The sequence below is a fragment of the Acinonyx jubatus genome, chromosome C1, assembly GCF_027475565.1.
Source record: "Acinonyx jubatus isolate Ajub_Pintada_27869175 chromosome C1, VMU_Ajub_asm_v1.0, whole genome shotgun sequence".
Taxonomy (NCBI): domain Eukaryota; kingdom Metazoa; phylum Chordata; class Mammalia; order Carnivora; family Felidae; genus Acinonyx; species Acinonyx jubatus.
Window position 1 is genome coordinate 72,008,497 of NC_069381.1, and position 14,912 is coordinate 72,023,408.

The 14,912-nt window shown below is 37.7% G+C and overlaps 1 protein-coding gene across 1 annotated transcript; it reads left to right on the forward strand.

Annotated features, from left to right (window-relative positions):
* The first annotated feature begins 8,758 nt into the window (after positions 1-8,758).
* LOC106973314 (60S ribosomal protein L10-like) lies at positions 8,759-9,529 on the forward strand. The gene has a single exon (XM_015070370.3). The coding sequence runs from the start codon at positions 8,799-8,801 to the stop codon at positions 9,429-9,431; it is 633 nt and encodes a 210-aa protein (XP_014925856.3). The 5' UTR covers positions 8,759-8,798; the 3' UTR covers positions 9,432-9,529.
* Positions 9,530-14,912: the final 5,383 nt, after the last annotated feature.

A 14,912-nucleotide genomic window follows, 5' to 3' on the forward strand; every position in this document is an offset into this window, starting at 1 on the left:
ACTTATCTATTTTTAATTAATTAGGGATCAATTTATTTCCCCTCAACTTTGTTGAGATATAATTGACAATAAAACTGAGGATATTTAAAGTATGCTTCATGATGGTTTAATATACAGGTACATTGTGAAAGGATTTCCTCCATCTAGTTAATTAACACATTCATCTTATCACATGTTTATTGTTTTTGTTTGTGAGAGCATTTAAGTTCTATTTACTGACCAAACTTCAATTATACAATACAGAGTTACCAACTATCATTGCCAATGTATACATCAGATCCTCAGACCTTATGCATTTTAAAGCTGAAAGTTTGTAACCTTTTATCAATCTATCTATGTTTTCCCCATCCCTCAGGCCCTGGCAACAACTTTTCTGCCATCTCTTTATATGACTTTGACTTAAAAACAAATAAGATTCCACATTACAATTGATACCATGCAGTATTTGTCTAGCTTATTTCATTTAGTGTAATGTCTTCAAGGTCCATCTGTGTTGTTTCAAATAGCAGGATTTCCTTCTTTCTCATGGCTGAATATTTTATTGTGTGTGTATGTATATATATATATATATATATATATATATGTGTGTGTGTGTGTGTATATATATATATATATATATATATATATATATATATATCCCACATCTTCTTTATCCATTGATCTTTGATGGACACATAGATTATTTCCATATCTTGGCTCTTGGGAATGCTGCAATGCTGCAGTGAACATGATGGTGCAGATATCTCTTCAAGATCCTGTTTTTTGTTTGTTTGTTTCCTTTGGATATATATCTAGAAGTAGATCATATAGTAGTTATATTATCAATTTTTCAGGGACCTCTATCATGCTTTCCATAGTTGCTGTACCAATTTATATTTCCACCAATAGTGCACAAGGGTTCCTTTTTCTTCACATCCTTGCCAACTTTTGTTATCTTTTGACTTTTTAATGATAACCATTCTAAAAGGTTTGAGATGATATCTCATTGTGGTTTTGATTTGAATTCCCCTGATGATTAGCTATGTACCACTTGGCCATTTGTATATCTTCTTTGGAAAAATGTCTGTTCAGTTCCTCTCCCAATTTTTTTTTTTGAGTAGGCTTCATGCCAAGCATGGAGCCCATTACAGGGCCAAACTCACAACCCTGTGATCAAGACCTGAGTTGAGACCAAGAGTCAGATGCTTAACTGCATAAGCCACCCATGTGTGCCCTCTGCCAATTTTTTAATTTGCAATTTTTGCTACTGAGCTGTGTAAGTTTATAAATTTTTGATTTTAAACCTTTATCAGATATATGAATTGAAAATATTTCCCACATTCTGTAGGTTGCCTTTTTATTTTGTTGATGGCTTCTTTTGTTGTGTAGAGGCTTTTTAGTTTGATATAGTCCCACTTATTTATTTTTGCCTTTGTTGCCTTTGCTTTTGCATCAAATCCAAAATCATTGTGAAACTGATGTTTTCTTCTAGTTTTATGGTTTCATGTCTTTAATCCATTTTAGTTGATTTTTGTGTATGGTGTAAAACGGGTCCAGTTATATTCTTTTGCATGTGGGTGCCCAGTTTTCCCACCACTGTATATTTTGGTTTCTTTGTCATACATTAATTGAGCATGTATGCATGAGTTCATTTATGGGTTCCCTCTTCTTTTTCTTTGATCTATGTGTCTGTTTTTGTCCAATATCATACCACTTTGATAATCACAACTCTATGCTATAGTTTTAAGTCAGGATGTGCACTATCTCCTGATTTGATCTTTTTCAAGATTGCTTTGGCTATTCAAGGTCTTTTGTGGTTCCACACAAATTTTAAGATTATTTTTCTATTTCTTTGGAAAATGACATTAGAATTTTGATAGGGATTGCATTTAATTGCTTTCGGTAGTATGGATATTTTAACTTCCAATTCATGTACATGAAATATCTTTTATTTGTGTCTTCAATGTCTTTTATCAATGTCATAGTTTGCAGTATACTGTGGTTTTATAATAAGTCTTGAAATCAGATGATGTAAGTCTTCTAAGTTTGTTCTTTTTCAGAAAAAAATTTCTTATTATTCTAGTACCTTGGAATTTCCATACAAGTACATATAAATTTTAGAATGGTCTTCTCACTTTCTACCAAAAAGATTGCTGGAGTTTTGATTGGAATTTTCCAAAATACTTAAAGATCAATTTGGGGGAAAATGGCCATCTTAACAATATCGTGTCTACTGGCTCATAAATGTGATATATCTCTTAATTTATTTAGATCTTAATTTCTCAAAGGAGAGGTTAAGATGGTGGAGGACTAGGGAGATACTAAGTTTGCCTCCTCCCCCAACACAGCCAGATAAATATCAAATTATTCTGAACACCCAAGAAATCAAACAGAAGTCTTAGAGATCAAAGCTACACATCTACAAACAGAAAAATGAAGGTAGGAAGTGTAGGGAGTTGATTTGTGAGAGAAAAGAGCTGCAGGTTCTTCAGGAGACAGGGATCATGATTGTGGAGAGGTGAGCTAAGAGTGAAGAAAATAAAAGAATGAAAACACGTGCAGGGGACTGCATAAAAAAACTGTTACCCAAAAGCATTGACGGGAAAAAGGAGAGGGTTTCAATACTGACAAGTTTTTTGTTTTTGTTTCTTTTTGTTTTTGTTTTTGCTTTTTTGAGAAAAAGAGAGATCAAGAGCATGCATCAGTTTAGAAGAAGGAGCCGTGGGGAGAGAAAGAGAATTTTTTTTTTGAGCAAGGGAGAAAGAAAATCTTAAGCAGGGTCCATGCTCAGGGCAGATCCCAACATTGGGCTTGATCTCACAACCATAAGATCATGACCTGAGCCAAAATCAAGAGTCAGACACTTAACTGACTGAGCCACCCAGGCACCCCTACCACTTTTTTTTTAATAAACAATGGAGTGCAGAGTCTGAAGTTGCAGAGTTAGCACCTATTGCAGCATGGTTGTGACTTTTCCTGGGATAAGCTGGCACCAGCAACAGTGCAGAGAGACCCCTCACCAGAGATTGGCATAATCTAAGCCATGGGGTTCTCTGAAGTGTGAGGTTTTGAAACACAGCTGCACCTGAGGTAAAACCCAGGAAGGAGGTGCCACCTGACAGGCAGACAGCCTGTCTGTGTGTCCTTCAGACACAGGGTGAAGGCAGGGATCTGATGAAGCCGAGGACACAGGTGGGTGACTACATGTCTGTGAGGGCATGAACTTCCTACTCCAGAGACAGAGAGCAAGGTGAAGCCATTTTCACCCCTAGCCCACTAGCACTGATGGATCTCAGTGAGCTAAACAATGCCGCCAACTGGAGAATGGAGCCTTTACACCAAGCCCCGCCCCCTGCACCCTCCAGGCACATCTCCATTGGGGCAAGTCTAAGAATCAGAGCAGCCAACTTCTCCCTCAGAAGACTAGCACAAGGCCCTTCCACACACTAAGTCTACTGATTATAGAGTGATGCAAAGCTTCAGTCTAGGGGAAACAGGATCCAGCTTCCTTTGGGTGTCATTGATTTGCTTGTTTCTGTTTTTTCTTGGATACAAAAAGAGTACTTTTATTTTATTTTACTTTATTTTATTTTATTTTATTGATTTTTATTCTTTTTTTTTTGTCTATCACACTTTTCTTAACAAGCAGACCGCAACTTACCGAAGATCCAACTTCCTTTATTATTTTTAAGTTGCTATTTTTTAATCTTTTATATTATTTTTGAGAGAGAAAGAGACACAGATTGTGAGTTGCGGAGGGGCAGAGAGAGAGGGAGACACAGAATCCAAAGCAGGCTCCAGGCTCTGAGCTGTCAGCACAGAACCCGACTTGGAGATTGAACTCACAACCTGTGAGATCATGACCTGATCCAAAATCAGACATTTAACCCACTGAGCCATCCAGGTGCCACTTTTTAAATTATTAAATTTTTATTTTATTAATGTTATTTTTTCCCTGCAAAGTGACAAGATGGAGGAATTCACTCCAAAAGAAAGAACGGGAAGAAATGACAGACAGGGATTTAATCAATACAGATATAAGTAAGATGTCTGAACTAAATTTAAAACAACAATTATAAGGATTCTATCTGGGCTTGAAAAAAGCATAGAAGACTCTAGAGAATTAGTTACTGCAGAGATAAGAGTTAAATCTACTCAGGTCAAAATTAATAATGCTATAGCCAAGATGCAAAATCAAATGAATTCCATAACAGTGAGGATGGATGAAGCAGAGAAACCAATTAGTGATATAGAAGAAAAATTTATGGAAAATAGTAAGCTGAAGAGGGAAACAATGGTAAGAGATCATGAAGGCAGACATAGATAACTCAGTGACTTATCAAAATGGACTAACATTCATATCATAGGAGTTCCAGAAGATGAAGAGACAGAAAAATGGGCAGAAGGTTTATTTGAGCAAACTATAGCTGAAAACTTCCATAATCTGGGGAAGGATACAGACATCAAAATCCAAGAAGCACAGAGAACTCCCACTAAATTTAAAAAAAAAAAAAAAAAAGCCTACCACTGCCAAGGCATATCATGGTCAAATTCACAAAATACACAGACAAGGAAAGAATTCTGAAGGCAAAAAGGGATTAAAAAGGTCCTTAAACTACAAGAGAAGACAGATCAGGTTCACAACTGACCTGTCCACAGAATCGTGGCAGGCCAGAAGGGAATGGCAGGATATATTCAATGTGCTGAATAAGAATAATATGCGGCCAAGAATACTTCATCCAGCAAGGCTGGTATTCAGAATAGAAAGATAGTTTCCTGGAGAAACAAAAACTAAAGGAGTTTGTGACCACTAAACCAGCCCTGCAAGAAATATTAAGGAGGACTCTGAGTAGAGGGGAACAAAAGGCCAAAAGCAACAAAGACTAGAAAGGACTAGAAAGTATCACCAGAAACACCAACTCCACAGTTTAGGTTATGAATACTAAATTCATATCTTTCAATAGTCACTCTGAATGTAAATGGACTAAATGTTCTAATCAAAAAAGAGAGGGTATCACAACGGATAAAAAAAACAAAAACAAACCAATACATATACATACAATACAATACATACATACATACAATAGATACATATATACAATACATATACATACATACTGCCTACACAGACTCATTGTAGACCTAAAGATATTGGCAGATTGAAAGTGAAGAGAAGGAGAACCATCTATCATGCTAACGGACACAAAAAGAAAGCCAGAGTATCCATACTTATACCAAATAAACTAGATTTTAAACCGAAGACTGTAACAAGAGATAAAGAAGGGCATTTTATCATAATTAAGAGATCAAGCCATCAAGAAGATCTAATAATTGTAAATATTTATGCCTCCAACTTGGAGACCCAAATATAAGTCGATTAATCACAAACATAAAGAAACTCACTGCTAATAATACAATAATAGTAGGGGAATTTAACAACCCACTTAACAGCACCTACTTGACAGATAATCTAAGCAGAAAATCAACAAGGAAACAATGGCTTTGAATGACACACTAGACTGGATGGACTTAACATATATTTTCAACACATTCCACCCTAAAGTAACAGAATACACACTCTTTTCAAGTGCACATGAAACATTCTCCAGAATAGATCACATACTGGGTCACAAATCAGGCCACAACAAGTACAAAAAGACTGAGATCATACGATGCATATTTTGAAACCACAATGCTATGAAACTTGAAGTCAACCATAAGAAAATTTGGAAAGACCACAAATACATGGAGGGTAAAGAACTTCCTACTGAAGAATGAATGGGTTAACCAGGAAATTAAAGAAGAATTTAAAAAAAAAAAATACATGGAAGCCAATGAAAATGAAAACACAACAGTTCAAAACCTTTGGGATTCAGCAAAGGCAGTCCTAAGAGGGAAGTATATTGCAATACAGGCCTAACCTCAAGAAGCAAGAAAGGTCTTAAAAACACAACCTAACCTTACACCTAAAGGAGCTAGAAAAGGAACAGCAAACAAAGCCCAAAACCAGCAGAAGAAGGGAAAGCATAAAGGCAGAAGTGAAATAAATGATATGGAAAACAAAAACAAAAACAGAAGAGATCAATAAAACTAAGAGCTGGTTCCTTGAAAGAATTAATAGAATTGATAACCCACTAGCCAGACTTATCCAAAAGAAAAGAGAAAGGACCCAAATAAATAAAAGTCACAAATGAAAGGGGAGAGATCACAAACAACACCTCGGAAATACAAACAATTATAAAGAATAATATGAAAAATTATATGCCAACAAAGTAGGCAATCTAGAAGAAAAGGATAAATTCCTCGAAACATGAAAACTACCAAAACTGAAACAGGAAGAAATAGAAAATTTTAACATACCCATAATGAGCAAGAAAATTGAAACAGAATCAAAAATCTCTCTACAAACAAAAGTCCAGGGCCAGATGGAAATTATACCAGACATTAAAAGGACATTTATCTTTTTAAATTTTTTTTTTAGCGTTTATTTATTTTTGAGACAGAGACAGAGCATGAAGGGGGAGGGTCAGAGAGAGAGGGAGACACAGGATCTGAAATAGGCTCCAGGCTCCGAGCTGTCAGCACAGAGCCCCACATGGGGCTTGAACTCACGGACCACGATATAATGACCTGAGCCAAAGTGGGAAGCTTAGCTGACTGAGCCACCCAGGTACCCCACTGAGCCACCCAAGTACCCCTTAAAGAAGATTTAATACCTATTCTTCCCAGACTGCTTCAAAAAAAATAGCAATGGAAGGAAAACTTCCAAATTCATTCTACAAGGCCAGCATCACCTTGATTCCAACACCAAAGACCCCACTAAAAAAGAGAATTACAGGCCAATATCCCCAATGAACATGGATGTGAAACTTCCCAACAAGATACTAGCAAATCGAATTAAAAGAGTACATTAAAGGAATTATTCACCAAGATCAAGTGGGATTTATTCCTAGGCTACAAGGCTAGTTCAATACTTGAAAATCAATCAACACGATACACCACATTAATAAAGGAAAGGATAGAGGAGGAGTCAACATGGCAGAGAAGTAGGGGGACCCTAAGTCCCTGCATCCTTCAAAGACAGCAGTACTGAGGCCAGAAGACTTGGAATTCCAGGAATCTGGGCTACGGAGTGACAGAAACATCTATCAATATCTGTTGCCCATGGGGACAACTTGGCAGGCCATAGACATTTTTAATCTATTCTACACCTCTTCTGTATCTCTTTCTTTATTTTTTTTTTTTCTCTCTCTCTCTGGATTAAGCCATGTTGTTTGTCTCATTCTCTACCTAGTCATTTTTGTTTCTTTTCTTTTTCCCCACCCCTGTCATTTCTCTCTTTGTATGGGATAAGACATGTTCCACCACCTCCCCCTTTTTAAAAAATTTTCCAGTGTTATTTCAATGAACAAATCAAAGCACACCAGGTGAAGGTCCAAACCACCACTACGAGTAGGAAGATAGAGGATCCAGAGTCACAACAACAGAGAGCACACAACACATTCCAAAAAAACACCTCCTAAAGGGCCAGGCCTGGACAGAGTATGACCCCTTATTAATTTAGTAGTGCTTACAGATGCAGGATACATAACAAGCTATTAAAACACATAAATGACAGAAAACCAGCAAAAATGATGAAATGGAAGAATTCTCCTCAAAAGGAATTCCAGGAAGAAATGACAGCTAGAGAATTGCTCAAAACAGATATAAATAACATATCTGATCAAGAATTTAGAATAATAGTCATAAGATTAGTAGCTGGGCTTGAGAAAAGCATAGAAGACAGCAGAGAATCTACTGCTCAGAGATCAAGGAACTAAGAGTCATGATGAATTAAGAAACATAAATGAGGTGCAAAATAAACTAGATGCATTGACAGCAAGGATGTAGGAAGAGAGGGGAGAATAAGTGAAATAGAAGATAAAATTATGGAAAATGATAAAGCTGAGAAAAAGAGAGAAAAGAAAATACTTGACTATGAATGGGGAATTAGAGAATTAAGTGATTCGATGAAATGTAATAATATCCATATCATAGGAGTTCCAGAAGAAGAAGAAGAAGAAGAAGAAGAGAGAAAGGGGCAGAAAGTTTACTTGAACAAATTATGGCTGAAAACTTCCCTAATCTGAAAAAGGAAGCATACATCCAAATCCAGGAGGCACAGAAAACTCTCTTCAGATTCAACAAGAATAGGTCCTCTCCACAGCATATCATGGTGAAACTGGCAAAATACGAAGACAAAGAGAGAATTCCAAAAGCAGCTAAGGACAAATGGTCCTTAACCTACAAGGGTAGACACATAAGAGTAGTAGCAGACCTGTCCACTGAAACTTGGCAGGCCAGAAGGCAGTGGCAGGAAATATTCAATATGCTGAATAGGAAAATATGCAGCCAAGAATCCTTTATCCAGCAAGGCTGTCATTCAGAATAGAAAGAGAGATAAAGGCTTTCCCATACAAAAACTGAAGGAGTTCATGACCACTAAACCAGTCCTGCAAGAGATCTTAAGGGGAACTCTGTGAGTGGAATGCTACAAAGACTACAAAAGCCCAGAGACATCACCACAAGCATGAAACCTATAGATAACACAGTGATACCAAATCCATATCTTTCATTAATAACTCTGAATGTAAATGGACTATATGCCCCAATCAAAAGATATAGGGTATCAGAATGGATAAAAAAACAAAAACAAAAACAAGATCCATCTATATGCTGTCTACAAGAGACTCATTTTAGACCTGAGGATACCTTCGGATTAAAAGTGAGGGATGGAGGCTCTTTTCCTTGGGCGCACCACTGAAGATCTTGGTGTCGCCATGGGCCACCGCCCCACCCGGTGTTACCGGTATCGTAAGAACAAGCCATATCCAAAGTCTTGTTTCTGCAGAGGTGTCCCTGATGCCAAGTTCCGCATTTTTGCCCTGGGGCATAAGAAGGCAAAAGTGGATGAGTTCCCACTGTGTGGCCACATGGTGTCAGATGAATACGAGCAGCTCTCCTCTGAAGCCCTGGAGGCTGCCCGAATTTGTGCCAACAAGTACATGGTGAAAAGCTGTGGCAAAGATGGTTTTCACATCTGGGTGCAGCTCCACCCTTTCCATGTCATCCGTATCAACAAGATGTTGTCCTGTGCTGGAGCTGACAGGTATGAGGGGTGCCTTGGAAAGCCCCAGGGCACAGTGGCCAGGGTCCACATTGGCCAAGTCATCATGTCCATCTGTACCAAGTTGCAGAACAAGGAGCATGTGATTGAGGCCCTACGTAGGGCCAAGTTCAAGTTCCCTGGCCACCAGAAGATCCACATGTCCAAGAAGTGGGGCTTTACTAAGTTTAACGCAGGCGAATTTGAAGACATGGTGGCTGAAAAGCGGCTCATCCCAGATAGCTGTGGGGTCAAATACATCCCTAATCGTGGCCCCTTGGACAAATGGCGGGCTCTGCACTCATGAGAACCTCAGCACTGCCCTTCCCCATTCATGCCCACCAATAAATCCTGCTTCCTGTCTAACAAAAAAAAAAAAAAAAGCGAGGGGATGGAGAACCATCATGCTACTGAAAGTCAAAAGAAAGCTGGAGTAGCTATACTTACATTAGACAAACTAGAGTTTAAACTAAAGGCCATAACGAGATGAAGAAGGGCATTATATCATAATTGCATCAAGAATGCTAACAATTATAAACATTTATGTCCCCAACTTGGAATGACCCAAATATTTAAATTAATTAATCACAAACATAAGCAATTGTATCAATAAGAATATGGTAATTACAGGGACTTTAATACTCCACTTACAACAATGGGCAGATCATCTAGGCAAAAATCAATAAACAATGGTGTTGAATGATCATTGGACCAGATGGACTTGACAGATGTATTTAAAACTTTTCATCCAAAAGCAGCAGAAAATACATTCTTCTCAAATGCACATGGAACATCTCCAAGATAGATCACATACTGGGTCACAAAACAGCCCTCAATAAATACAAAAGAATTGAGATCATACCATGCAATGCTATGGAACTTGAAATCAACCACAAGAAAAATTTGTAAAGCCTCCAAATGCATGGAAGTTAAAGAATATCTTACTAAAGAATGAATGGGCCAACCAGGCAATTAAAGAAAAAATTTAAAAATACACAGGAGCAAATGAAAATGAAAATGCAACACTCCAAGCCCTTTGGGATGCGGCAAAGGCAATCCAGGCCTACTTCAAGAAACAACAAAAATCCCAAATACAAACCTAACTGCACACCTAAAGGAACTAGAAGCAGAACAGCAAAGAAACCCCAAAGCCAGCAGAACAAAACAAACAATACAGACTAGAGCAGAAATAAATAATATAGAATCCAAAAAAAACCAAATCAATGAATCTAAGACCTAAGGTTTTTGAAAAAATAGACAAAATTGATAAACCCCTAGCCAGACTTCTCAAAAAGAAAAGAGAGAGAGCCCAATAGATAAAATCACAAATTAAAGAGGAGAGATCACAACCAACACCACAGAAATACAAAAAAATTATTAGAGAATACTATGAAAAAGCATATGCCAATAAATTGGACAACCTGAAAGAAATGAACAAGTTCCTAGACACCCACACACTACCAAAATTCAAACGGGAAGAAATAGAAAATTTGAACAGACGCATAACTAGTGAAGAAATTGAATCAGTTATCAAAAATCTCCCAACAAATAAGAGTCCTGGACCAGATGGCTTCCCTGAGGAGTTCTACCAGACATTTAAAGCAGAGTTAATATCTACCCTTCCTCAAGCTGTTCCAAAAAATAAAAAGGAAAGGAAAGCTTCTGGATTCTATGAAGCCAGCATTACCTTGATTCCCAAACCAGACAGAGACCCTGATAAAAAGGAGAATTACAGGCCAATATCCGTGATGAACATGGATGCGAAAATTCTCAACAAGATACTAGCAAATCAAATTCAGCAGTATATCAAAAGAATTATTCACCATGATCAACTGGGATTCATTCCTGGCCTGCAGGACTAGAAGAAAGGAAAAGAACCATATGATCCTGTCAATAGCTGCAAAAAAGCATTTGTCAAAATACAGCATTTGACAAAATACAGATTTCCCGAGATCAGGAACATGACAGGGATATCCACTCTCACCACTGTTGTTTAACATAATGTTGGAAGTCCTAGCCTCAGCAATCAGACAAGACAAAATAAAATGCATCCAAATTGGCAAAGAAGAAGTCAAGCTTTCACTTTTCACAGATGACATGATATGCTACCTGGAAAACCAGAAAGACTCCACCAAAAAGGTGCTAGAACTGATACATGAATTCAGCAAAGTCACAGGATACAGAATCAATGTACATAAATTGGCTGCATTTCTATACACCAACAATGAAGCAACAGAAAGAGAAATCAAGGAATCGATCCCATTTACAATTACACCAAGAACCATAAAATACCTAGGAATAAACCTAACCAAAAATGTAAAAGATCTATACACTGAAAACTATAGAAAGCTTATGAAAGAAATTAAAGAAGACACAAAGAAATGGAAAAGCATTCCATGCTCATGGATTGGAAGAACAAATACTATTAAAATGTCAATACTATTCAAAGCAATCTACACATTCAATGCAATCCCAATCAAAATTGCATTGGCATTCTTCTTAGAGCTAGAGCAAATAATCCTAAAACTTGTACGGACCCAGAAAAGACCCCGAATAACCTAAGCAATGCTGAAAAAGAGAACCAAACCAGGAGATATCACATTCCTGGACTTAAGCCTCTACTACAAAGCTGTAATCATTAAGACAGTATGGTATTGGCACAAAAACAGTCACATAGACCAAAGGAACAGAATAGAGAACCCAGAATTGCACCCACAAAATGTATGGCCAACTAATATTTGACAGGGCAGGAAGGAGTATCTAATGGAAAAAAAGACAGTCTGTTTAGCAAATGGTGCTGGGAGAACTGGACAGCAACATGTAGAAGAATGAAACTGGACCACTTTATTACACCATACACAAAAATAAATTCAAAATGTATAAAAGACCTAAATATGAGACAAGAAACCATCAAAACCCTAGAAGAAAAAACAGGCAACAACCTCTTTGACCTCAGCTGCAACAACATACTCAACACATCTCCAAAGGCAAGGGAAATAAAAGCAAAAATGAACTATTGGGACCTCATCAACATAAAAAGCTTCTGCACAGGGAAGGAAACAATCAAAACTAAAAGGCAACTGATGTAATGAGAGAAGATATTTGCAAATGACATATCGGATAAAGAGTTACTATCCAACATCTATAAAGAAACTTACCAAACTCAACACCTGAAAAATAATCTAGTGAAGAAATGGGCAGAAGACATGAATAGACACTCTTCCAAAAAAGACATTGAGATGGCCAACAGACACATGAAAAGATGCTCAATATCACTCATCATCATCAGGGAAATACAAATCAAAACCACACTGCAATACCACCTCATACCGGTCAGCGTGGCTAAAATTAACAACTCAGGAAACAGCAGATGTTGGCAAGGATGTGGAAAAGCAGAAACCCTTTTGCACTGTTGGTGGAATGCAAACAGGTGTAGCAGCTATGGAAAACAGTGTGGAGGTTCATCAAAAAATTAAAAATAGAATCAGCCTACAACCCAGCAATAGCACTACTAGGAATTTATCCAAAGGATATAGGAGTGCTGATTCATGGGGACACATGTGCCCCAATGTTTATAGCAGCACTTTCAACAATAGCCAAATTATGGAAAAAGCCCAAATGTCCAGCAACTGATGAATGGATAAAGAAGATATGGTTTATATATACAATGGAATACTACTTGGGAATGAAAAAGAATGAAATCTTGCCATTTACAACAATGTGGATGGAACTGGAGGGTATTATGCTATGTGAAATAAGTCAGAGAAAGACATATCATATGTTTTCACTCATATGTGGAATTTGAGATACTTAACAGAAGACCATGGGGGAAGGGAAGGGGAAAAATGGTTTCAAACAGAGAGAGAAGCAAACCATAAGAGACTCTTAAATACAGAGGGGTTGATGGTGGGGGGGAGGGAGGGGAGAATGGGTGATGGGCATTGAGGAGGGCACTTGTTGGGATGAGCAATGGGTGTTGTATGTAAGCGATGAATCATGGGAACCTACTCTCGAAGCCAAGAGCACACTGTATACACTGTATGTTAGGTAACCTGACAACAAATTTCATTTAAAAAAACAATAGAACTACCCTATGATCCAGCCATCACACTACTGGGTAAACACGAATTTGAAAGGATACACGCACCTCTATGTTTATAGTAACATTATTTACAATAGCCAAGATATGGAAGCAGCCCAAGTGTCCATCCATAGATGAATAAATAAAGGAGATGTGTGTGTGGGTGTGTTTGTGTGTACATAAAATGTAGTATTATTCAGCTATAAAAAAGAATGAAGTCTTAGCATTTGTAACCACACAGATGGAGCTAGAGAGTACAATGCTAAGTGAAATTAGTCAAAGAAAGACAAATGCCATGTGATTTCACTCAAATGTGGAATTTGAGAAACCAAACAAAAAGAGAGAGAGAGAAGCAGACTTTTGATTATAGAGAACAAAATGATGGTTACTAGAGGGGATAGGATTGGGGAGATGGCTGAAATAGGTGATGGGGATTAAGAAGTACACCTGTTGTGATGAGCACCAGGTGATGTAACAAATTGTTGAATCAGTATATTGTGTACCTGAAACTAATATAACACCGTATGTCACTAACTGGAATTAAAATAAAAACTTTTTTTAAAAATTTAAAAAAATAAAAAAATAAGAACCATATGATCCTCTCAATAGATGCAGAAAAACCATTTGACAAAATACAGCATCTATTCTTGATAAAACCCTCAACAAAATAGGCATTGATGAAACATACCTCAACATCACAAAGGCCATATAACAAAAGATCCATAGCAGATATCATCCTCAATGGAGAAAAATGGAGGGCCTTTCCCCTACAGTCAGAAACAAAACAAGGATGCCCACTATCACCATTACTATTTAACATAGTACTGGAAGTCTTAGCCTCAGCAATCAGACAGCAAAAGAAAAAGACATCCAAATCAGCAAGAAAGAAGCCAAAATTTCACTATTTGCAGATGACATGATACTCTATGTAGAAAACCCAAAACACTCCACCAAAAAATTGCTAGAACTAACACATGAATTCAGCAAAGTCATAGGTATAAATTCAACGTACAGAAATAAGTTGCATTTATTTTTTTATTTTTTTAAATGTTTATTTATTTTTGAGAGAGAGAGAAAGAGAGCACAAGCAGGGGAGGGGCAGAGAGAGAGAAGGAAACAGAATGCAAGGCAGGCTCCAGGCTCTGAGCTGTCAGCACAGAGCCTGATGCGGGGCTGGAACTCACAAGCGGTGAGATTGTGACCTGAGCCCAAGTCAGATGCTCAACCAACTGAGCCACCTAGGAGCCCCAGAAATCGGTTGCATTTCTATACACCAATAACAAAGCAACAAAAAAGAAATCAGTCCCATTTGCAATTTCACCAAAAACAGTTAGATACCTATGAATAAACCTAACCAAAGGGATAAAAGGTCTGTACTCTGTAAACTATAGAACACTTATGAAAGAAACTGAAAAGGACACAAAAAAAGTGGAAAAGCATTCAGTGCTCATGGATTGGAAGAACAGACATTGTTAAAATGTTGGGGCACCTGGGTGGCTCAGCCAGTTAAGCATCTGACTTCAGTTTGGGTCATGATCTCACAGTTTGTGAATTTGAGCCCCACATCAGGTTCTTTGCTGTAAGCACAGAGCCCGCTTCAGATCCTCTATCCCCCTCTCTCTCTCTACCCCTATTCTCTCTCTCTCTCTCTCCCTCCCTCCCTCCCTCCGTCCCTCCCTCAAAAATAAACAAACATTAAAAAAAGTA

Bases quoted from the DNA above. Each gene is read 5' to 3' on its own strand.
- LOC106973314 (XM_015070370.3), top strand. From the start codon at position 8,799: ATGGGCCACCGCCCCACCCGGTGTTACCGGTATCGTAAGAACAAGCCA.